We start from the raw sequence: 25,765 nt of genomic DNA, 5'->3' as shown, positions 1-25,765 counted from the left end.
TTTCTGGGATAATTATTATTTCACAAAAACTACAGGGAAAATTGGAAAATAATACATTAGAAATTTGGTATAGACCTACACCTCATACTCCGTACCAAAATAAGGTCAAAATGGTTATATGATTTTGGCATAAAGGGTGATACCATTGGCAAATTAAGACAGCAAGGGATAGTTTACCTATCAGATCTTTGGAAAAGGGAGGAATTTATGACTAAAGAAAAGCTAGAGAACATTATAAAATGTAAAATGGATAACTAAATCACTACTGATTAGAGAAATGCAAATTAAAAAAATTCTGAGGTTACCATATCACATCTCTCAGATTGGCTCAGATGATAGAAAAAGAAAATAATAAATGTTGGAGGGGATGTGGGAAAATTGAGATACTAATGTATTGTTGGTAGAATTGTGAAATGATTCAACCATTCTGGAGAGCAATGTGAAACTATGCCAAAAAAGGTATAAAATTATGCATATCCTTTGATTCTGCAGTGTCACTACTTAGTCTGTATCCCAAGGAAATCATAAAAGAGGAAAAAGGACCCATATGTGCAAAAATATTTACAGCAGTTCTTTTTGTGGTAAAGAATTGGAAAATGAGTAGATGTCTGTAATGTTCTTCTCTAAAATGTAATATTCTCTTATTGGGGTTTCCTTGGGGTCTCTGGAGGCAGCCTTAGTTTCAAATCAGTAATCACCTCAAATGCAGCCAGCTATTAAAGTCCAAATCCTTTATTGTCTCCTGTAAAGTCTCGTCTCCTTCACTTGGGGCTCAGCTAGTTTTTCTGGAGGCCTTCTGGATCTTGGTTTCAGGTTGCCACCACTTCTCTGTCTTCCTTAGTTCTGCCTGACTGCTTTCTCTGGCTTCTGAATCTCCTCAACTGAATCCTGGCTGAGGCTCTGAGAGCTTCTAGTGTGCTTGTCCTTTCTGGCCCTGAAAGTTCCTCTTTATATGTTCCACACTGAGTATACATCAATCATTATATCACTAAGAAACCATTATTTGTTGTAGAATTAAATCAATGCTAAACTAGATTTAATCATTGTCTCCTCAATTCCACTTAGTACCTTGTTTCAAGTTCTGGCCCATAACAGATGTCTGCCCTCAATTGGGGAATGACTGAATAAACTGTGTTATATGAAAGTAATAGAATATTACTGCTCTATAAAAAATGATGAACAGCCTGATTTTAGAAAGGCCTGGAAAAATTTACATGAACTAATGTTGAGAGAAACAAGCAAAACCAGGAATATATTGTCCACAGTGCAAGATTATATGATGATCAACTATGAAAGATTTGTTTCTTCTCAGCAGTTTGGTGATTCAAGGCAATCCCAATAAACTTTGGATAGAAAATGCCATATGCAGCCAGAGAGAACACTATGGAAACTGAATGTAAATCTATACATACTATGCTCACTTTTTTTTTCTTCTGTTTTTTTTTTTTTCCCTCTTGTGGCTTTTCCCTTTTTTTCTGATTTTTCTTTCCCAACATGATTTATAAAGAATATGTGTAGCAAAGAAAAAGAAAAAAAAAAAAGAATGTAAATATAACAAGAAAAAAGAAAAAAAACAACGTAGAAAAAAAAATAACTGTAGATAATATGAAATATTTGGGAGTCTACCTGCCAAGAAAAAGTCAGAAACTATATATATATATATATATATATATATATATATATATATATATATATATATATATATATGTATGTATGTATATATATATATATATATATATGTGTGTGTGTGTGTGTGTATGTATGTATATGAATACAATTACAAAACATTTTTCATATAAAGTTAGATCTAAATATTTGGAAGAATATCAAGTGCTCAATATAATAAAATGACAATTCTACCTAAATTAATCTACTTACTCAGTGCCAAACCAAACTTCCAAGAAATTAAGAAAAAAATAACAAAATAACAAATTCATCTAAAAGAATAAAGGGTTAACAATTTCAAGGTAATTGATGAAAAAATAGGCAAATGAAGGTGGCCTCACTGTCCCAGATCTAAAACTATATTATAAAGCAGTAGTCATCAAAACCATTTGGTACTAGTTAAGAAAGAAAGTAGTCGATCAGTGGAATAAGTTAGGTTCACAGGACAAAATAATGGATGACTATAGCAATTGAGTATTTGACAAACCCAAAAACTCCAGTTTCTGGGATGAGAGCTCACTATTTGACAAAAATTGCTGGGGAAACTGGAAAATAGTACAACAAAAACTAGCCAATAATCAACATCTAACACCTTATACCAAGATAAGTTTGAAATGGGTTCGTGATTTAGACATAAAGAGTGATACTATAAGCAAATTAGGAGAACAAGGAATATTTTTACCTCTTACATTTGTGAAAAAGGAAGGAATTTATGGCCAAATAAGAGACAGACAACATTATGAAATGTAAAATGGATAATTTTGATTACATTAAAGAACTTTTGTACAAACAAAACGAATGCAATCAAGATTAGAAGGGAAGCAGAAAGCTAGAGAAAAAAATTTACATACAGTATTTCTGATAAAGGCCTCATTTCTAAAATATATAGAGAACCAACTTAAATTTATAAGAATACAAGCCACTCCCCAATTAATAAATGATGAAAAGATATGAAAAATTTTCTGGCAATGAAATTAAAGTTGTTTCTAGTTATATGAAAAAATGTCTCTATTGACTAGTGAAATGCAAATTAAGACAACTCTGAAGTACAATTTCACCCTATTCAGATTGGCTAAGATGACAAGAAAAGATAATAATAAATGTTGGAGGGGAAGTGGGAAAACTGGAACATTAATGTGCTGTTGGTAGAGTTGGGAAATGATCCAACCATTCTGGAGAGCAATTTGAAACTATGCCCAAAGGGCTATAGAACTGTGCATGCTCTTTGATTCAGCAGTGTCTCTACTGAGATTGTATCCCAAAGAGATCATAAAAAAGGGAAAAAGACCCACATGTGCAAAAATGTTTGTAGCAGCCCTTTTTTATAGGGACAAGAAACTGCAAGTTGAGTAGATGCCCATCAGTTAGGAAATGGCTGAATAAGTTACAATATATGAATATAATGGAATATTATTGCTCTATAAGAAATAATGAGCAGGCTGATTCCAGAAAAGCCTGGAAACACTTATGTGAAGTAATGCTGAGTGAAGTGAATAGAGCCGCCAAGAGAATACTGTACATAGCAACAATAAGATTATGTGATCAACTGTGATGGACTTAGCTCTCTTCAACAATCAACAAGGTGACTCAAGGCAATTCCAATTGACATTTGCATCCAGAGAGAGAACTATGGAGACTGAATGTAGATCAAAGCATAGTATTTTCACTGTTGTTGTTACTTGTTTTTTATCTTATGTCTTTTTTCTTACTTTCATCTTTTGATTTGATTTTTCTTATGCAGTATGGCTTACATGGAAATATGTTTAGAAGAACTGCACACATTTAACCTATGTTGGATTGCTTGCTTAGTCTAAGAGAGAGGGAGGAACAGAGAGAGAGAAAAATTTGAAATACAAGCTTTTCCAAAGGTTAATGATGAAAATCATCTTTCCATGTATTTGGAAAAATAAAAAGCTATTAAAAATACTAAAAAAAAAAAAAAAAAAAAAAAAAAAAAAAAAAAAAAAAAGGATTATCAAGACAGAAACAAGATTGTAGTTATAGTATGTTATAATATATCCCCTGCCCATTCTTCATATCTCTGCCACTGTCACTGAGGAAATGACCATTTTGTAGTTTTGCTTCCTAGCTATCATGGCCAAAACAATGCAACACCAAAGGCCAACCTAAGCGGGATAAAGCTTTTTCAAGGCCAAGCTTATTCTCAGAAAATGGTCTGGTGCTGGCATCACTGTCCCAGTACTGCAGAAACCTTCCACTCTACTGGTACAGCTGGCACTACCATCCCACACTGTCATCATGACAGCTAACACTATCCTGACCTACTGTCACCTAAAACTTCCTATCCCAAGACCCTCTCTTGTTGCTTCTGGTTCTACCTTGTGGGGATTGGGGAAGCCTAGTGTAGAGGTGGGAGTGCCCATAGAGGACCCTGAAAGCAGTTTGAAAAGGGGCTTTTGCCTTTTATGTATGCCAAATACATGGGGAATCTGGAAATAATAAAATTGTGAAATGTTCATTTCTGAGCTAGGGTTTCATCCTGCTAAGGTCTTTTAAACAAATCTACTGCCTTCAATTTGTAAAGCATTTTTTCTTTCTAGACAACTGAGATTAAGTGACTTGGCCAGGGTCACACAACTAGGAAGTGGCAAGTTAAGTGAGGCCAAATTTGAACTTAGGTCCTCCTGACTCCAAGGCCAGTCTTCTATCTATTGTACTATCTAGCTGCCATTTGTAAAGCATTTTTGACTTTTCAATTCTAATATAGGCAGGGCAGGTATCACAGATGGGAGAAACTAAGATCCTAAGCAGTTCAACAAGCTGGTTAAACCAACTGGCAAACTAATTCTCCTGTTGACTAGCTTGTTCCTCTTTATATTACACTACACTATTTATTCTCACATTTGATTACTCTTAGGTTCAACAATTTCTGTTGAAAAATATAGAGTTTTAAACATGAAGTACCATGAAATAAAGTTGAATTTAGAATCTGAGGACTTGGGTTTAAATCCTACTTTGGTATTTACTGTGTCCCTTATTATCTATGCCAAAGCCTCTTAAAACTGTGGGATGTGTCATATAATTGTATGTGTGTGTGGGGAGAGTTGAGAAATTATTTGTTTATTTTTATTTTATTATTATTTATTGTCAGTAAATGTTTGATTTGTATACCTACTTTATATAGCTATATAACTGGGGTCATATAAAAATTCCTCAAGAGAAAAGGAATCACAAGTAGAAAAAGTTTTAAAAGCCCTGATCTATACAACTTATCATTTGCTAAATGACCTCTAAGGTTTCTTCCAATTCAAAGCTTTTTATAAACTAAGATTCAAAATAAGTCTTACCTTTGATGGGGTACAAGGACATTGTTAATTCCACCAAGCTTCGCATTTATCTTCAGGCAGAGATTAGACAAAGTTTGGGGGGAAGTCTTTACTACATTTTTCACCTGAACGCACTGAGTAGCCATTCCTAAGAGGGTATCACCAACACGTTTAACCTCAGCTAAAAGCAAACAAATAAAATTAAGTTAAGTGATTCATCTAACTTGGTAATTATTTATTATGCATCTATTATGTAATGAGAGATAAAAAGATTAAATAGGTTATAGTTCTGCTAATCAAATTTATAATATAATAAAGATCTCACATACACCTAACCCCACCCCCAGCAAAAAAGCTGCCAAAATATTGAGGTTGGAAAAAGGAAAAGAAAAATTACCCTTTTTGGGGGTAGGAAAATCAAAGGCTCCATGAAGACGTACCATTTGAGATGGGTCTTAAAGGATGGATTCCTCCCTGGAATCTCCACACAAGGAAGTATCCAAGCCAATGACACTCTTACCTGGATCACTCCCTGACACTCTGGGAGTTTTCCACAGCTATCCCAGGGCCTTCTCACACTTCTAACAACTCACTTCCCACCCCTTTTCCAGCTTCTTCTACTTATTGTCTTCCCCTCTATGTTTCTTGATGATAAGGACTGTTTCTCATATACCTAGCATTCACCACAAAGAACTTAATAAATGCTTTACAAAAGGCAAAGAAAAGAACAGGGTAGAGTGGGTATTCTGGCATAGGCAGGCAAGACATGGAGGCAAGAAAAGTACAAAATCTGTCTAGTTTATAGCTGTAACCCAATATGACTCAAGGACAGAAGGGTTTAATAGAAGTTTTAAAAAGTGTCATAGAATTCCAGATTGTAAAGAGTCTTGAATAACAGGCTTATGAATCTAAAGAGTTTTATTCAGTGGACAGTAGAATGTCACTGAAGCACCTTGAGCAAAACAGCAATACCATCAGTTTTATACTAAGGAAGGTAACTAGCATCATCGGAGCAAAGAAGGACAGTTAAGAGGGAGTAGAAGGTTGGTAATTACCAGTAAGTCTGTAAAAATAATTTAAGCCATAGATAAAAACCAGATAAAACTATGTTGTCTTTTTTTAAAATCACATTTTAGGTTTTACTATGTAAACAAGGGATTATACACATACCTATCATATAATTAAAAAAAAATATTATATGATCACTTAACAGATGATAAAATATAATAAAAGAGGAACTATACCATATACTGGTGTCTTCCCAGGTAAGATCACCACTATCAACTGCAGGCCTACGTAAGTCATCTTCAGATGTTTAAACATGGGCTCCACACTATCTGCTCCTTGGGCATACTTGCAAAAACATGGCTGACCCTGAATAGGCATCCCGGCATCCTTAGAAATCTTACGCAACTGATCTGTGAAACTCCTAGTAAAACAGAACCCATTGACAAAGAATTTGTTATTTCATGGTCAGTCTGGTGCTTAGCAATTGTTGTAATTTAATGCTTTTCTCAAAATAGCCAATTATGTTACAACAGCAACCAGAATTGGACTGGGCTACAGTACTGGAGCTACAGTGGAGTATGATGTTATCAAAGATCCTGTCAAATGACGAGTTTTCATTTTAATTTTAAGAATAAATGAAGGGGGCAGCTAGGTGACGCAATGGATAGAGCACCAGCCTTGAATTCAGGAGGACCTGAGTTCAAATATGGTCTCAGACACTTAACACTTCCTAGCTGTGTGACCCTGGGCAAGTCACTTAACCCCAGCCTGGGGGGGAGGGGAAGACGAAAATGTTGCCTCAAAGGTAACTTGATATATCTGGCTTAAAAAGAGTTAAGTCAATTTGTGCTTAAGAGAGTTTTCAGATAAACATATTATTATCAAAGGATATGCTAGGATTAAATTAAAGCCTGGCCCAGCAATTAACCTCTCCCCAAATAAGTATTAAAAAGCAACTAGGATTTGAAAAAATTAAATTTATTTTTAATTTAAATATTGTAAATGAGAACTCTAGGGCAGGAAACATATCTTTACTTCAACCCATGTATGAATCTTTCAGAATTTTCTTCTGTTTATTTGCCAATTATTTTAAAGATTTCTTTTCCTTCATATTAACTTTCTTTTCTCACCTTGATTTTTCCACATTTCTTCCTTACTTCCTCAATAAATGTATAAAAAGTGATGCAGACTGATAACCAACAATTCCAGTCAGTGTTCCTTCAGAACCAGTAGAATTAACAAAAGCATAATGGCTAAAATTAATCTACTTTTCATCTCAGTTGAACAGAAAAAAATACTTTCAGGTAGCTGGGAGGTGGAATCCCCACAAAACCTCAGTGTATGGTATAAAACTACCATTCTACTTTACAGAATCCTCAAGTATGAAACTGGCCCCAGCACAAGCCTTCCCTCCCTCCTCCAACTGGTAGGGATACTCTCAGAACTAGGGTTTCAAGTGCAAGTGTATATGCATAAGACCCTAAAGACATAAGACAAAGACTTTAAATGTAACATTTTATATTTGAAAGGCATAGGTCCTAGGTACATAGATTAAAATATATATATATATATACTTACTTTAACAGATCTTCCCTGCATTGTTTCTGAGGAGCAAAACAAGCAACAGCCCACACTTTAATTTCAATGCCAGCATAAAATTGTTTTCCTCGCATATCCCATACACCTTGGTTTGGTGTAGCTACTGTTTTATTCTTTTTGGGAGTGCAGAGAGGAAGGAAAAAAGGGGAAGAAAATAGATTACAATTCAAGAGTATGTTAATAATGATGACACAATAAGCACAAGCTCACATTAATGTGGGGAGGTAAGAGGAGCTAAATGCTGAATTGAAAGAGCAGGTCTAACAATATAATGTGAACCCGCCCTGTGAATTGGGCAAAAAACCTTCAGATTTATGGGTCTCAATCTCTGCCACTATTCCTAAATGGGTTTGATAACAGATTCTTTGAGGCTTTCTTCACAGTTCTATAACAGTCTAGAAATGTTCCGCACTGCTAAGTGGCATAAGCATCTTCCCAAGATTATCAAATGATGATCTATTTAGTTAGTCCACAACCATTTATCAGGTGCTTCTTTTGTATCAGGCACTATTAAGCAGTGACAAAGAAAGGCAAAAACACGGTCCTTCTCTGAAGGGACCTGTCTCTTTCTAATGAGGGAGATTCTATGTAAAAAAAAGCTAAACGCAAAATATACTATAAATGGAAGGTAATCTCAGAGAGAAGACATAAGCAGTTTGATAAGCAGTGATAAGGAATTCTTGCAGAAATGGGATGTAAGTCTCAAAAGCCAAGAGAAGAAGGTGAGAGGGTAGAGAAATCTAGGCATAAAAGACAGCCAGTGAAAATGCATCAGACCTATGTGGAGAGTTGTGTGAGGAACAGAAAGAAAGCCTGTGTTATGCTGGACTGTAGAGTATGTGAAGAAGAATAAAGTATAAGAACCCTGGAAAGATAGGAGGGGCCTTTAAGAACTTTAAAAACTAGAGGATTTTATTTCTGTTCTTGGGTTTAATGGGGAACCATTGAAATTTACTAAGCAGGGGAGATGACATAAGAGTTGTGCTTTAACATAATCAATCAGACATGTGAATGAAGGACAGATTGGAACAGGGAGAGAGAATCTAGAAAGCAATTGCAACAGTCATGAGGTGATGAAGACTAGCATTAGGAAAGTGGCTGTATCTGAGAAAAGGGGTGTATAGCTAAGATATGGTAAACATTGAAACAAGATTCAGGAATGGCTTGGGTATGTGGAATTGTCGGAAAGAAAAGGAAGATAATATTGATGCCATGGGTCTGAGTGGCTGGCAAGACAGTGGTACCCTGGATAGTATTAAGGTAGTTCCAAAGAAGAGAGGATTATATGGGAAAGATAATGAGTTCTGCTTTGGACATACTGAGTTTAAAATGTGTATGATACACAGTGTTTAGAAGAGAAACTAGGCTGTATACACAGATCTGGAAATCATCAGCATAGTAGTGATAAACTCATAGGAGCTGGTAAAATAACTAAGCAAGACAGTATAAAGTGAAGAGAGGCAGGCCTATTAGGACAAATCTCTCACACTGCCTGAGTCTCCCTTATGACTTGGTCCTTGGTTTTTTGCTTTTTTCACCTCTGCTTTTTGCAGAAGTGACCCTTAGCTCAGTCTTTTACAACTTAGGTGAGAATTTGGTTTATTTCATCAACTGTAAACAAAAGGGGAAAAACCCTCCATCATTATTACTATCCCCTTGACTAAGGGAATATTGCCACAAATTTAAGATTATAATGGTGGGAAACAGGCAGTATCTGTGGGAAGCTTAATTCTCAAGATTAGAGGTATGTGAGATGAAAAATATTGCTGTCAAAGTAACATATGACTGAAAAAATATTGCATGATTGGTTGGGAATATGTGTTTTAGTAGGAAAAAATACCTCCAAAAACCATCTTACCCGGCCTCCATATTGTAGCATTGGTGCTGGCAACACTCTACCTGTCAACTCTGTCATTTCATTGTGAACAACAATACCAAATTCCTTTAGGTATGGATCAGGTCCACCCACCATGCTGTTACTTTTCACCTAAAAAAAAAAATAAACCAAAAACCAGAAAAAATTGTCATCTTGGTTAAGGAGATAATGGGGCAAAATGACAAAACTCATCATTTCAATATCTCTTATATAGAATAGTCACTGCTCTCCTAAGTAGAACAAAGGTGCTGCGAATTCTGTTTATATTTTTTGTAGTATAAAATACCATTTAAATTTGTTCAATATTTACTGAAAACTCACACTATATGAAAGGTACTGTGTTGCATATCATGAATGGATATAAAAACTGTGTAAGATACGATTGTTTTCAAGCAGCTCAGATTTGGTATTTCTTTTCTTTTTTTTTTTTTTTAAACTAAAGACAAAAACAAAGCCAAAAGTCAATGAAATTAAGATGAGGCTTTTTGGTAGATATAAAAACAAAAAACTAATATCACATTAGGAAAATTTCCTATTAGCCTTTCTTTCTTTCAGTATATAACTAAGATTACATAAAAAATGGATCCTACGCACTAATCTGCTGATTTCCTCTTGTCTGTCCGGAGCAGATCTTGCAGTGGCTTTGATCATGGTGGATGTTTGATTGTCAGTTAATTTCTTGATACACCGCTGTCCTGCTACAATATTACAAACCTGCCATTAGGATAAAACAAATAAGGACTAAGTTAATGGCTTTTTGCCAAATTTGACTTCATGAGAAAAAATTTAGAAAAATGGAATAGCTAAAGTCTCACTGTTTCCTAGCTTAAAAAAAAAAAAATCTGCTTTAAACTGTCATTCTCAATTTTACATTTTAGGTTAGAGGATAGCTTTTACAAGTAAATAATCTGAGTATGTGACAGAGTAGTAGGAGCCCATTTATTCAAACTTACCTCAAGAGGAAGATAAGTATGCTTTTGTTCTTGTCCCACTTGGAGACAGGGAAGATGGGGATATTTAAGCTGCAGGCTATACTTCTGTTTAAAATATTGGGCTACTGTACATTCCATGGCCTGACCATTTTCCAGCTGTAGAGGAAAACTGTAGGATGATGTTATTTAGAAAATTTTCACCAACTCATACTTTTGCCCAATTAAGAATAAAATCCTAACCTCTAAGCCATTTGTATATGGTTTATATTTCATAATTTTTAAAAATATACTTTTATCTATACCTGTTGCTTTTCCCAATAGAAAATTTGCTCCTTGAGAGTGAGAACTGCTTCATTCTTTTATACACTTTTATCTCTGGTGCCCAGGATAATGCTAGCCAACTGACTGGTTCCATAGTGAGTACAGGTAAATCTTTCTTTGAAGAGGCAATTAATTCCTTAAAGTATTTAAATTAATTTTTAACAAGAATTCAGTTTATATATGTAGAATTAGCTTTCTACTTTTGCTGGCACCAAACAAATCTTCACAGTGAACCTCACAGACGAAGAAACAGTAACTTAACAAAACTCTAAATTTTTAACAAACAGGCTTTCTTGGGAGACCTTTTTAAATAATAACCCTTCATATTTTACATTGAATAGTATGGTACAAACTTGTGAACTGGTATGAAATATAGCCATATTTCACCTAACTTCATTAATTCATTCTACAAAAGCATACTCTTTATGCGCAACACAGTTAGTAGAAAAGTAGTTAATGCAAAATGATATAAAATATAGAAACATCCAACTAAGGGCTGTTAATGCTGGGAATATTACCAAACACCTGATATGGGGTTTAATACATTAGAAGTAAATCCACTTGTAAAGTTTAATGTCTCAGTGCCATAATTCGGTCAGGGCAATGCTATTTGAAATATTCAAATAGAATACTTCAAGTAGTTAGTAAAATACATTAGGTTTTAATATGTTTTCTAATAAATGTTAGAAAATTATGAAATTAATGTGTTTGCTTATAAATATATAGAAGACTAATACTTATTCCCTAATCAATGGCTAAGAGGTGAAACTATATTAATAAACTATTCTAATAAGAAGTTTAAATGACTGAAAACCATAAAAGTATTGCTATATGTGAGTAATATGACTAACAATATGAAATATGCAAATTAAAACAAGAGCCAATTGGCAAAGATGTAAAACAAAGGTGTTAAACATTTCCAGACCCAGATTAAACATAAATGGGAAATGTTTAACAAAATGAATACAAATACAACATAGATTATGTTAATTTCTAGTTTTCTAAGTATCAGTAGGGATCTTTTTCTGTTTGAGTTTGATACTACTGATGTAAAAGAATGGAATGATCAGTGCTGGAGAAGTTGTGGTAAAAGTATGCACTGTAGTTATCCATTGATAATCTAGTAACCTAGATTATGACTGGTATAGTAATGAATTAGTCCAAGCATTCTGTAAAATAAATTATTATACTAAAATGTATATACTTTCTGACCCAAAGATCCCATTGCTAGATAGGTACTTCAGGGTCAAAGATTAAAAGAAAGGTACTATACAACAAAAATATTTATAGCAGCAATTTTACCAAAGAATAAGAAACAAAATAGATGTCCATCAAATGGAGAATAGCTAAATAATGATACATGAATGTAATGAAATATTAAGTGTGTTATGAGAAATGAATATGAAGACCACAGAGAAACTTACATGAACTGATGCAAAGTGAGGGAAGCAGAATCAGGAAAATAATATATAAAATGACTATTTCTATTAAAAACGTAAAGTACTCGAAAATGAATATATTTCCAGCAAAATTATAATGACTAAGCTTGGTTCCAACAGAGAGATATAAAAATATACCTTCGAGAAATATTGTGAAAACAAGAAGCAGCAACAACTGATAATTAGGGAAGAGTACATAAAAACTATAAAAAACATTGTTGTCTGGGACACACTTATAAAAGAGTAAAAAAACCTATTATATCAAATTATAATACAAGCAGTACACTATAATGCAAAAAGGCCTGAACTTAAAGTTAGAAAGATCTGGGCTTATTCTCTCTTCACACACACACATACAAAAAAAAAAAAAAATATGTACACCGTGTGATCACAAGCAATTCATTGACTCTTTCAGTACCTAGGCAACTCTCTAAAACTGTCAATTACAGAGTGGTTGCCAATCTGCATTGGTAAGTGTATCTAGTATGGAATTCACTAACAATGATGAAATTACAAGTCTAGATCAAAATAATTATAGTAATAATTTCATGAAGTTCATCATGATGATCCTGAATTATCAAATTATGTACTTTTTAAAATAGAAGCCAAAAAAATACAATCTATAAATATTTTCACCAAAAATGTTTGGAATTTTAAATACTAACTGCTGAGAGAGATTTTTCCTAGTATTTAGAAAATACATTTATGTGAAAATTATTTTCAAATAAGTCAGATAAACAAGGCATTTAGGAGTACTACCCAAGCAAAGTACCCAACAATTCAACGTTAAATATCCTTTCAGATCTGATCAGCATACGTTTGATGGCTGGCTGGTCGTCTAGTTACATTACAAACTCGGTATTTTCGTTTCATCTGTCCACAATGGGTAACCTCAACTTTAAGACCTAATATAGAAGAAATGTCAAAACAAAGGTATTAGATTACATTCACACAATGATAAAAACAGAGTAACAAAGCAGCCATTATTTTTAAAAAGATACAAAATATACTTGTAAATGGATAAATTAGAGAGGAGATAATAAGACTAATTTTATCTTCCAACCTTTAGGAAGCTAGTCTCAGTTATACATGATTCCCTTCCAAATAAAATTCCATGTGGAAAAAAAATACTAGTTATTTCATTAGAATAAATGCTTGTAAATAGCTTGTCATATAGCTATTCATAAAACCATTAACACAAATACCAACCTCTGATTTCTTTGGTAAACTTGACACGCTGGGAGTCTGTAAGAGGTTTTGTTTGTTCATTAATATTCTGAATGTCCAAAACCTCACACATGAACTCAATGATAGGCTGGGCACGGTAGAAAGCAGTAGCAGATACTAATAAACAGAATAAAAGGACACTTAGTTTTGGTAATAAGTAGGGTTAAAACAGTGAAGTAGGGATATAATTCTTGCATACCATCAATATTCAGCATCATATTCCACATGGCAGGTCTCACAGACTGGTGGAAGCCAAACCAAACCTCCCTGCCTCCACCCAGAGGGTGATAGTAACCTTCAGGAGGGGAGAAGAATGAACGGCCCACAGGAGTATACCTAAAGAAACAAGAATTGGCATGTTTCACAGGTAAAAAGTTCTCCTAATTCTCCCTCCCCCTGCCTTTTTTAAGAGCTTATTCAATTAGAAAACTGAAAGAGGAACTAAGTAGAAACCATCTTGGAAGCCCTAAAATAACATATTTCAGAGATCTAAACTTAAGTGGTACAGACCCAACAAGGATAACTCACCTCATAGAAGGCAGATGCCTTGTGATCACATCAAGTGCCTGTACAGAATCTTCAGGTACTTCATTCAAATGCCCAGCCAATGCTTCCAAAAGTAGCTGAAGACTTACTACAGACACCCACTGAATTGACACTTTAAAGGTCTGATCTTTGCCCTCACCTGGAAGAGTCACTTCCATATCGACCTTGGTGGGGAAAAAAGACCACACACACACACACACACACACACACACACACACACTGATAAAGTTGTTACTATGAAGCTTATCAAACAAAGTCTCTTTTCATCAAACATTAATTTCACAATTTCTTATAAATTATAAATCCCTGTCACAATCTTTTTTCACAATCATTTCCCAAGGTTTTTTAAATGGATAGAATGGCAAGCAATGCCAGTGTGTCCAAATTTTTTATGTAGATATAATAGTCTGAATTTCACTTGTTGGAACAGATTTGATTCTAGTAATTCCACTATAATCACTATCATTTACATCACTTACTATGTACCAAGCACTCTTGTAAGTGTTTTGCAAATATTGTCTCACTTGATCTTCTCAATAATGTATTTTATTATCCCTATTATTATCCTTATTTTACAGATGAGGAAATCAAGGAAAACAGAGGTTAAATGAATTGGCAGGGGTCAACTAGGTTAGTAAGTATATGGAACTGGGTTTGAATTCAGGTGTCTCATGCTTCCAGACCTGGTGTTCTACTCATTGCAACTTAAGAAAAGGGATGTTAATAAGGTCAAGTTTTACTTAATATAGCTCTAGCACAGAAAAAGCATAACAATGAAATAGCCTTCTATTTAAGTAAAAGAACTGCATTCATCAGGAATCATGTGTATGTTCATTAAGAAGTAGAATAAATACATGGTCATAAAACCTATATTTGGCAGGTTTTGGCTTTGGCAATCCACAAATGTGAAAGGAAGAACTTTGCTCTGTTGGAATTATTGAAGGACTTAAGAAAAACAATCTCTGACACAGGTCAAAATCTAGCAAGCTGGAAGAACCAATTTCATTATAATCCAAGTCTGAAGAACTATAGCTGCATGTGATTACATAAAATCTGTCAGTTCTAAGAGTTGATTATAACAGATAGAATATAATGCAATCAAAGCTAAGATTTCAGATTTGACCTCTAAGTAGCCTATGTAGCTTTGTGCACAATATACCTGCTAGTTACACAAGGCTGAAGGCTCTTTACCTAATCCCAGTTAGCTGTCTTGAATATAATCTGCTGGTCACACAGGGCTGGGGAAGGAAACGGGGAAGGATTAATATGTCCTAAGCATACCTCCTATTCATGATGGGTCAGTAGCATAATCATATTAAAAAACAATAATAATAGCTAGTATTTACACAGTGCCTACTATGAACTCAGGCACTGTGCTAACTAAGTATTTTACAAATATGATCTCATTTGATCCTCAAAATAACCTTGGGAATTAGGGGCTATCATTATTTCCATTTTACAGCTGAGGAAATTGAGACAAACAAAGGTTAAAAGACTTGTCCAAGGTCACAGAGTCTTGAGTGGATTTGAACTCTAGGTTTTCTTCTCTCCAGGTCCAGTGCTCTATGTTCTGAGCCACTGAGATGCCTCCTTAGAGTCATCACCATCATTTTATAAAGCATTATTAAAAAGGAGGTACTAAATAGATGTTTTTTAATTCACTTAAGTAACTTAAGGCCAACATGACTTGTTTCCACCTATTATCCATACTTACCCTATCCCGTCCAATAGGCAATGGGTGTGCTGTATACATGTTTCTTTTGCCATCATAGCCAGGTTGTCGATCACCAAATATCTGCATTTTGAAGTGTCTCACCATTGTATCTACCACCTCCCTTAAACAACAAAGGAAATTAGTTTTGAAAAATGATCAATAGCCAGGAAAGTACCAACCCATGTTTAACTATCTAATTTTAAAAGTCAAAACTAAGTATGATGGACTTCAGGGCTAAACCATATATATTTTTTAAGCAAGTTACTAGGACTTAAAAAAAAAAAAAAACCCTGAAAAATCTACAATATAAATTGGGGGAGGAGAAAATTTGGTGTAGGATTTTTAGCAAAAGCTATAAAATCCTTTAGGGCTTTAAAAAATCCAAACCATAAACAAGAAGATTAGCAGTACTACTTTTTCTTCCTAGGGAAAAAAAAAAAAAAAAAAGAGCTTAAAAATTAATTTACTTAAAACCCACCAGTGGTGAATACCTCCAAATGCATGACACAGTTGGGGGGAAGGGGGACCTCAAAATTTTGGAACATAGAAGTAGAGTGGGAAGCACATTGGAACATCTCTTTTTTAAAATGTACTAATGTAGTATATCACATAACAAAACAAGGCATGACCTGCATACATATAGCATAACACACTGTGCCCTGGCACTGAACAAACACAGCTGCTGTCAGTGGTGCCCAAGCACAGAGTCTGTGCAGTGTAAAACACAGGAGCAGTGAAAAGCTATTAACTATACACATGTAGCATATAAATCTTACCAATATACAGGATTCCCCAAGCACTGGGAGTTATTTCTTATGCACAAAATTATTTCACAATAGCTAAAACAATGTGTCAGAGATGATTTAATTATAGTGTCATGAAATATTAGGAGAAAAATATATTATAAACATTCAAGTCTTTTTCACTTTCCCTATTTTAAAAAGGCAAAAATTAAGGCCTAGATGGGGTAAGGGCTCAGGCTTTCCAAATAAATTATACAACCCAAATAATGCATTTAAGACAATTCACATGAAAATGTTCTTAGAGGGGCAGCTAGATGGCACAGTGGATAGAGCACCAGCCCTGAATTCAGAAGAACTGAGTTCAAATCCAATCTTAGACACTTAACACTTCCTAGTTATGTGACCCTGGGCAAGTCTCTTAACCCCAATTGCTTCAGCAAAAAGGAAGGAAGAAAGAAGGGAGGGAGAAAGGAGGGAGGAAGGAAGGAAGGAAGGAAGGAAGGAAGAAAAATAAAATGTGCTTAGGATTCAGAGCCAGAAGGGACTTCGTATAACCTGGTCCAATCACCTCATTTTACAGATATGGAAACAGAATCCCTGAGAGGTCAAGTGACTGCCCAAAGTCGAAGAAGTGGTACACAGTGAAGCTGTAATTCAAACCCAGGCCCTGACTCCAAATGCAGCATTCTTTCCACTAAGCTACACAAAGGTATATATCTTTATACTTTCCACTCCCTTAGGAAATGTAAACTTTCTTTCAGAATTTCTGAAACAACAACTTAAAACTGTAGGTAAAGCAAAAGTTTTCATAGTTTTATAAAATAACTGAAAGACAACAGATATGCATAAATGGCATTATCCTATTCTTCCTTTCACGCACTTGCAATGATCTAAAAATATGGCCTATACCCCCATTTTCATAGAAAAGTAGAAATAAATTATAATGTATAGGAATACCATCCTAATCAAACTACCAAAGGAGTACACTACAGAACTAGACAAATTAATACTGAAATTATCTGGATGAACACAAGATTCAAGGGAAATAATGAATATGGGAAAGAATGGGGCCCAAGTATACCAAGTCTCAAAGTATGACAAAGTCCTAATCATCAAAATAATTTGGTACTGAAGAAATAGAGAAGTTGATCAATGAAATAGAATAGGTATGCAATATACAGAAGCAAATGAACCTAACTTCCTGTTTATATGACCTCAAACTGGAAAACTAGACAGCAATCTAGCAGAAATTAGTTTAAATCAACACTTGAGATGAAATACCAAGGAAAGCTCCAAATAGATTAGATTATCTTGATATATAGATCCAGATATAAAAGATAACATCATGAACAAATTAGCAGTAAGAAAAAAAAATTTATTTTTCAGATATATGGATAGGAGGAGAGGTCATGACCAAACAAGGGATAGAAAAGCCCACAGAAAATAAGTTTTGTTTACACAAAATTAAAGAGGTTTTGTATAAAACCCCACAAATAAACAACATAACTAAGATTAGAAAGGAAATATTTAACTGGGAAAAAAACTTGACAGCTAGTCATTCTGATAAAGGTCAAATTTCCAAAGGAATAGAAGTAATTGATTCATATGTATCATAAAAAACAAGAGCTATTCTACAAATGATAAAAGATCTAAACAAGCAATTTTCAAGGGAAGAAATTTAAGCCAACCACAACTATTTGAAAAATGCACTCTAAATCACTAATAATTAAGAGAAACACAAAGAAACTGAATTCTCATCTCTTAACTATCAGATGTGCAAAGTTTATAAAAAAAGAAAATAATTGTAATTGGCTTAGTCATTCAGAACAGGAATGTGGAACTATGCCTTCAAAGCTACAAAATTGACCATACATTGTGATCAAGAAAAACCACTGCAGGCCTATAATAAGATTTTTTTAAAAATTAAAAAATTTCATATGTATAAAAATATATATAGTAGCTCTTCTGTAATGGCAAAGAAGTGGAAACCAATGAGGTTTTCAATTGAGAAATGGCTGAACAAATAATGTACAAATAATATTATGCGATAAAAAATGTTAAAGTATACACAGAATTCAGAGAAACCTACAAAGATCTGAATGAACACAGATTGACATGAACAGTATTAAAAGAACTATTAATATAACATAAACTCCACTGTAAAGACATCAATTTGGAAAATTTAAGTACTCTGATGAAGGCAATAAGCAGATCATAATACCAGAAGACTTTTAATAATGAATGCTAAATATATAAGATCTACATTTTTGGGATGGCTAATGTGGAAATTTATTTTCCTTGACTACACATACTCATTAGAAGAATTTCTCTTTCTTTTTTCCTCCAGTAGATGAGGAAATAAAAGGAAGAAAAATCTTGATAATTGAAGGGAAAAAACCCAGAAACAAAAACCACAGAAATCTTCTACTAATTCATGGCTCTTATGAGGTTGGCAATCCAAAATTTGTCCAGAATAATTTCACCAGAATCATAATTGACACACTTCTTAAGCCCAGCAGTAAACTCAAAAGCTTGATGAATAGAGTACCGGACATAAAGTATGGAAAGCCTTGAGTACAAACCCTACTTCTATGCTAGGTGTGTGAACAAGGGTAGGTATAGGTCACTATATCTCTCTAAACTTAGATTTCCATATAAAATATAGATAAAACTTGTAGTACTTCCTTGGGTTATTGTGAAGCTCAAATAAGAATTTATATAATATGATTTCCAGATTTTTATCTTTTTCTTTTATAAAGAAATTTTTATTTTTTCTGGTTAAGGCAATTGGGGTTAAGTAACTTGCCCAAGGTCACACAGCTAGGAAGCATCAAATGTCTGAAGCCAAATCTGAATTCAGTTTTCCTAACTTCAGAGCCAATTCCTCTCTATTCAGTGCACTATCTAGCTGCACCCTTTGACATGTTTTACTAATGCTTTTCTTTTTTTATTATTCTGACTTCTGAAATTATTTCCCATTCTTCAGTAGAACCTGCCCTTTTTCCAAATAAGTACAGTAAAGAAAAAAGAATCCTAGCCATGTCTGAAAATGTATATTTGCAAGTTTTAAGGCATTATATATGTCAGTTGTTTTCTACAATGATATTAATAAGGGAAGGCTGTAGGCCTATTTATGCTAGTTTTAAGATTTGATTCCACTACTGCCAAAAGTCAACTCATTAATTTATAAGAACTATAACTGCTAAAAAGATAATTGATATGTATATAATATTTAAAATTCACAAAATGCTTTCTTTACAACCCTGCAATATGGGAGTTTTGTGATTTATCTCTGGTCAAACAGCTAATAACTATTAAAGTGAGGATTTGGACCCAGGTAATCTGTCTCCAATTCCAACTCTTTATACTACACTATATATTTTATACTAAACTGCCTCTCCTGCTGGCTGAATTGTGTAATTTTTTCTATTCTATGTATATCAACCATAACATATCCTGGGAAAAAATCCTGTAAAATAAGGCATTGAGGGTTCTTTTTTAAAAAGTAAAACATATTTGAAATTAATATATAAAATATGAATATAATAGAAACTTTTCCAATACTTATGGATTTATACCTATAGGAAGGATGACCATTTTTCACTCTATTACTTTATAATAGTTCTAGAAATCTTAAGTAATAAGACGAAAGAAATTCAAGTTATAGAAAGAGGCAAAAAATTATCCTCTGTCAGTGAAATGATGGTTTGCTTTTAAGTTCCTGGAAATCAAGCAAGACACTAATTGAGATAATAGTTTTGGTAAAGTTTGTCAGCTACAAAATAAATCCTCAGAAATAAACATTTCTATATTAAAAAAAAAATCAAGTGGGAATAATAAAGAAATCTCATTACAAATAACTAGAAAATGTGTAAATATTTGAGCATAAAGCATATAAAATACTGTCCAGATTCAATTATAAAATGTACCTTAAAGAAATAAAGAATAACTTATATAGCTAGAGGTCTAGTCACGGCGTATACCTGGGCTGGGTCAATATAATAAAAATAACAATAATACTAAAGTTTAATTTTGAGTTTTAATGTTTTATAAAATTTCCAAATAAATATTTTATAGAACTCAAATAATAACAAAATTCATTTGGAGAAACAAAAGTTATAAAATATAAAGTATAAACATATAAATATATCAATTGGGGAATGGCAAAAAAAAAAAAAAAAAAACCTGTTGTACATAAATATAATGAAATGTTATTGTACTATAAGAAATAACAAATATGATGAAAACATGAAGAGATGCAAAGTAATCAGAAGAAAACAATATGTACAGTGACAAAAACAATGTAAACGTAAAGACAACTAAAAAACGACTGAAAATGAATACGCCCAAATTACAGAGAATAAGTTTGGTCCCCAAGAAAAGATAAAAGAAGATACCTTCCCCCACTCGTTTTCAGAGATGAGGAATTACAGGTATGGAACCCTGGAAAGACTTTCATACATTTTCTGATATACTTTTACTGATTGCTTTTTTCCTCTTCTTCTTTTTCTTTAAAAAAGCATTCTTTGCTTTCATGGGAGGAAGGAGATGAGGGATAGAAATTTTAGGTGATAAAAAAAGTGAAAGATTCAATCAATAAAAATTATTTTTAAAGTAAATGTAATAATTGCCAGTAAAAGCAAAAAAAAAAAAAAATCAAATGCACAAAAATAAAAAAGGGAATTGCATATGAAGAAAGCATTTTTAAGATACTGTATTAAGGTCTAAAGGTCACTTAGTAGTATATGGAACTAGAGAAAAAAGCAGATACTCTTACTACTTAGAGAATCATTAACCTCTGCTATTGGGATTTAGTTATAAAACAATCTGAAAAACTCTTGGGGACAGCTAGGTGGCACAGTGGATAGAGCACTAGCCTTGAATTCAGGAGGACCCGAGTTCAAATCTGATCTCAGACACTTAACACTTCCTACCAGTGTGACCCTGGGCAAGTCACTTAACCCCAGCCTCAAAAAAAACCAAAAAACCAAACCAAACCAAAACAAAAAAAACCCCAAAAAACAAAAAAACAAACTCTTAACAGGCACAGGCTCCATTCTGTTTAATAATTGAGGGTAATCTTTTATTTTTTTTCAACTTCCATAAGTCTTTCCCTATACCTATACTTACCACTTTGACTATTTTGAAATCTTAAATTTCCATATTACATTATTTTCTAGTACAATCCCTCCAAATTGTATTCACAAATGTTGAGAATTCCTGTTGCCTCCTGTCAGAGCCCATTTTTCTGATCTTTACTTTACCTTTACTCAATTCAGTTTACAATCTATTACTTTAGTGGTAGGCATTGTTGGGAATATAAGAATACTGTGTGACCTTGCCCCTCAATCAGCTTAATTGGAGAGATCAAATTTATTCAAGAAATAATGAACACAAGGCTAAAAATAATTTTAAAATATAGAAAACAAAATGTTGAAAGTCACAGTTGATGCCAGAATGATCCATCTTTGTTTTCCATTTACACAACTGAACTTCTTCCAGAATTCATTATCCATAATAATCCTTACCTATTAACTCTACGTGGCCGTTTTTCAGGTTTGATATCCACATCATAATGATAGACATCTATTTTAGGAATCTGAACCTGAAAATGATTGGCTAGAAGACGGATTGGCTTCCCAACAGTTCCAAGGCCAGGACGACGGGGTGGCTGGAAAAGGCTGGCTGGAGGTCCTGAAGAAATAGAGAAACAATGACTATGTTCTTTGGTCATAAAATACAATTATCCTATGAAATGTAAAGGCTAATGAATGAAAATTTTAAAGAGGAAATTACATCAAGATTAAATAAACCAACACACTAATTTATAAAATTTAGCCTATTGGACATTGCTCTGAGTGGTTCCAAATATAGGTCATTTTATGTATTTGTATTTTAAAATAAAGTCACTTCCATATTCTTAAAACAGGTATCATTCCAAGATCAGAGATGATCTATTAACCCTATACTATATAGTCTACACCACTGTAGTCTGCACAGGCTGATTTTCAGCAGCAAGAGATTAAGAAATAGCTATTTTTATCAATTTATTTAAATTCTGAAAGTAAAGCAAATTAGGGCAATAACAGGCTCTCACATATAGAAATATTTTTTAGCTTTGTTGGCATCTTGATAACACAAGAGTGTTGTGATTTGTTAGGTTGGATTAGCTTATTCTTAATTATAGCATAAAATACAGATAAAAATAAAAATAAACTATTTAATACACAGTTAGTTAAAACAGGAAATTGGATATTTAAAGGGTTCATGACTGTAATAATCTTTCACCTAGAACAAAATGAGAATATGTTCTGGCAAAGGAAAATAAATTTCCCACAAGAAGTAGCTGTGCTCTCAAACTTGAGGAACACAGCCCTTGCTTTTGACCCCATTTGATAAAAGATATTAAAACACAACCCAAGTTTTAAAAATATTTATTAACGTATGTAGATCTAAATTTTTGTACAAAAAAAGATACTTAAGTTTTTTCAGTGCTCACAGACCCCTAACGACTAATTTTCACATAATCTGTACTTGGTATTGTCCCTAGTGCCCTTTAGGAATTTTTAAGATCCACTTCTTTTGAAAGCAAATAGTTACCTAATTTGGTTAACCTTATTGCTCTTACTCAAAAGAATTGATACCTACTTCCTGGTAACCAAAAGGCTGTTCTGCAGAAAGGGAATCATTTCCCAAAGAATGACAGATGAATAATAAATGTTAAAAATATTTGATTTAGTACAATACTGAACACATTTAGTCAAAACAGGAAGATTCCCTACCCATCCCTCAGTTATTTACTTTTCCATACTCTGTATTAAATGATGCTAAAGATGTAGGGCAAAGGTGGATTGAGGAAAAAATGAAGATTTGTGTAAACATTTACAGTTCTTCTTTGGCAGAGGTCAGAAATGAAAGAGGCGGGGATTATTTTTTTCATAGCTAAAGGAAGTTAAAGAATTAATCTGGTTGAAATCCTTCACTTTACTTTGAGGCAACCAGGTGGCTCAGTGAATAACCTGTAGTCAGGAAAACTCATCTAACTGAGTTCAAATGTGACACTTTCTATCTGAGTGACTCTGGACAAGTTACTTAATTCTGTTTGCCTCAGTTTTCTCAATTGTAAAATGAGCTGGAAATAGCAAACCATGCCAATATCTTTGCCAAGAAAACCCCAAATGGAATTACAAAGAGTCAGACATGACTGAAACTGACTGAACAACAATAAAGGTAAATCAGACTAAGACTACTATTATGCTGTGTGACCTTGGTCAAACTGACTAACCCTATTTGTTAACCAATTTTTGCAACATCCTGACAAGTCTTAAAGAGGTTTAATCAATTTCCTCATTTGTAAAATGATCTGGACAAGTTAATGACAAACCATTCCAGCATCCATGCCAAGAAAACCTCAAATGGGGTCATGAGGAGTTGGATGACTGAAATACAAATCAGGCCTTAAGGATAAATGACATATCCAAAGTCACCCATTACAATATGCTTTCCGGCACAAGAAGGCCCAGGACCCAGTCCAGTCCAATATTCTTTCTAGTTATACTCTTAAATTTTTACACTAAAAACATTTCTTACGTGGGATAAAGGAAATAAAGAAAACTATAACTAAAAGCAGACTCTTAGTTATATTTCTAAATTGGTTCTCTTATTAAGAGGGGCATTTTATATCCTTGTTGGCTTTTTGCCAACAAAGTCCTAGAGATTTGTTCACATTCTGAAAAAATGTCTTAAATAAGACTTGATTACTGATATAGTGCAGAAGGAATGGGCACAATCCTGGGAATCAGAAGAGATAAAATTCAATTTATAGCTCCATCAAAGAGAATGACCTTGGGAAAGTCGTTTACCCTCTGAATAAGGTCATATGAAGGAAGGAGTTGGACAAGATTAACATTAAAGTTCCTTCCAGCTTAATTATTCTAAAGGAGAGGCTTTTCTAGTAATATGCCAGATCTATAAATAATGAAGGTCTTTAAGGCAATTTAAAGCAGCAAACAAAGGTAATCACTTAATTGTACTTAAAAACTCACAAAGTTTCAAAAGCCCTCAAACGTGATATTTTTGTTCATGCTCTACAAAACTATTATAAATATCTTTTCTAGTTCACACATTAAGTTTACTTTTCAGAGCCAATATATCTACACTCACTCCCCAGTCCAACAACTAAGTAAATAAAAGTCCCGTGCCAAAGCAAAAAAGAGGAGCACCTGTTGGTTACAGTCCAGTAAACCCTATCTGATGTCTGCAAGGCATCTGTAACATCCTGACAATTCCTGAAGAGGAGACCGATCGCCTAGCTTTTGGTCAAGTATTAGGCATCTCAAGAGAATGCTTTAAAAAGCCTCTCAGACTCAGTAGGAACAGCGTAAGTCTAAATACTGGGGCAATTTAAGGATAGGCCGGGGAGAACGGGCTCTGGGCACATGCACTCGTAAACACAGACAGACATCCCGAGTCCTACTAGATATTGCCTGCCCTAGGGACGGACACACGGACAAACACACATACATAAGGGGGAGGGGAAATGGAGAGGGAGGCTGGCTACCTCGTGCACCCGGAGAACCTAGCCACCACGTGGAGAAGTCGGGGCTACTCGGCCCCTCCGTCCTTAGGGGTCAAGAGAGCCATCCTCGGAGGCGGCACTTTCTCAGAGTCCCTTCTCCACTCAAAGGGAAATGGGACAGTTCCCAGCAGAGCCGACAGGCATCCCCCGGGAGGGGTCGGGTGGGGAGGGGCCAGCGGGGGAAGCCGAGAGCGGGCAGACGCGCGCGCAGGTCCCCTCCCCCGCCCCCCGCCCCGGCCGCGGAGCCTGCGTGTCCCCGCCGCGCCCCTCGCGCTCGCTTCCTCACCGGGTCCCAGAGCCTCCATGGCGGCGGTGGCGGCGGTGGCAGCCGCCTCGCCCCGCTCCCCAGCGGCGCCTCCCGCTGAGGGCCCCGCCGCCGCCGCCGCCGCCGCCGCCGCCGCGTACCTCTTGATCTCCGGAATATTGACGATGGGGGGGGGGGGAATGGGTTTGGGACGGAAAACTGGGGTGAAGGGGAGGGGATAGGGAGGAGGAAGAGGGGGAGGAGGAAGAGAGGCGGCGGCGGCGGCGGCGCCCAGGGGAGGGGGCTCCCGTGGTTCTTCCGGTCTTAGCGACAACAAAAACAATCCCCGCCGCCGCCGCCGCGACCAGGAGCTAGCACGCGCACACCGGCCCGAGGGCGGGGCGCGCAATCGAGCGCGCGCTCAGGCTCTGCCGGGAGCGCGCCTGAAGGGGGGGGGGGGGAAACACGCGCAGGCGCGAGGATGTCTCATATCTCTGGGAGGGCATGTCCTTGTGCTCGCCTCGGGCAGAGAGGGGAGAAAAAAGTACGGCTGGGGCTACAGGTGTAGTATAGTGGCGCCCAAGCT

At 35.1% G+C, this 25,765-nt stretch overlaps 1 protein-coding gene across 3 annotated transcripts in view; it reads right to left on the bottom strand.

The window, feature by feature from the left end:
• Positions 1-25,532, bottom strand: part of AGO4 (argonaute RISC component 4) — a 70,309-nt gene extending 44,777 nt beyond the window's left edge. For 2 of the 3 annotated variants that reach the window (XM_074305110.1, XM_074305109.1), the window contains exons 1-13: positions 25,222-25,348; positions 21,886-22,051; positions 15,615-15,735; positions 13,883-14,064; positions 13,554-13,690; positions 13,337-13,471; positions 12,945-13,032; positions 10,389-10,536; positions 10,030-10,149; positions 9,418-9,546; positions 7,539-7,672; positions 6,197-6,381; positions 4,974-5,133 (exon numbers count right to left, since the gene is read on the bottom strand). In XM_074305110.1, the coding sequence (XP_074161211.1) occupies positions 4,974-5,133; positions 6,197-6,381; positions 7,539-7,672; positions 9,418-9,546; positions 10,030-10,149; positions 10,389-10,536; positions 12,945-13,032; positions 13,337-13,471; positions 13,554-13,690; positions 13,883-14,064; positions 15,615-15,735; positions 21,886-22,051; positions 25,222-25,240 (1,724 nt within the window). In that variant the 5' untranslated portion in view covers positions 25,241-25,348. Of the gene's footprint in view, positions 1-4,973; positions 5,134-6,196; positions 6,382-7,538; positions 7,673-9,417; positions 9,547-10,029; positions 10,150-10,388; positions 10,537-12,944; positions 13,033-13,336; positions 13,472-13,553; positions 13,691-13,882; positions 14,065-15,614; positions 15,736-21,885; positions 22,052-25,221 lie in introns of all 3 variants that reach the window. The other variant, XM_074305111.1, reaches the window with a different exon arrangement.
• Positions 25,533-25,765: the final 233 nt, after the last annotated feature.

The sequence above is a fragment of the Sminthopsis crassicaudata genome, chromosome 3 (assembly GCF_048593235.1).
Source record: "Sminthopsis crassicaudata isolate SCR6 chromosome 3, ASM4859323v1, whole genome shotgun sequence".
NCBI lineage: Eukaryota > Metazoa > Chordata > Mammalia > Dasyuromorphia > Dasyuridae > Sminthopsis > Sminthopsis crassicaudata.
Note: the sequence above shows the minus strand (reverse complement) of the source record. Positions and strands in the feature narration are given on the sequence as shown.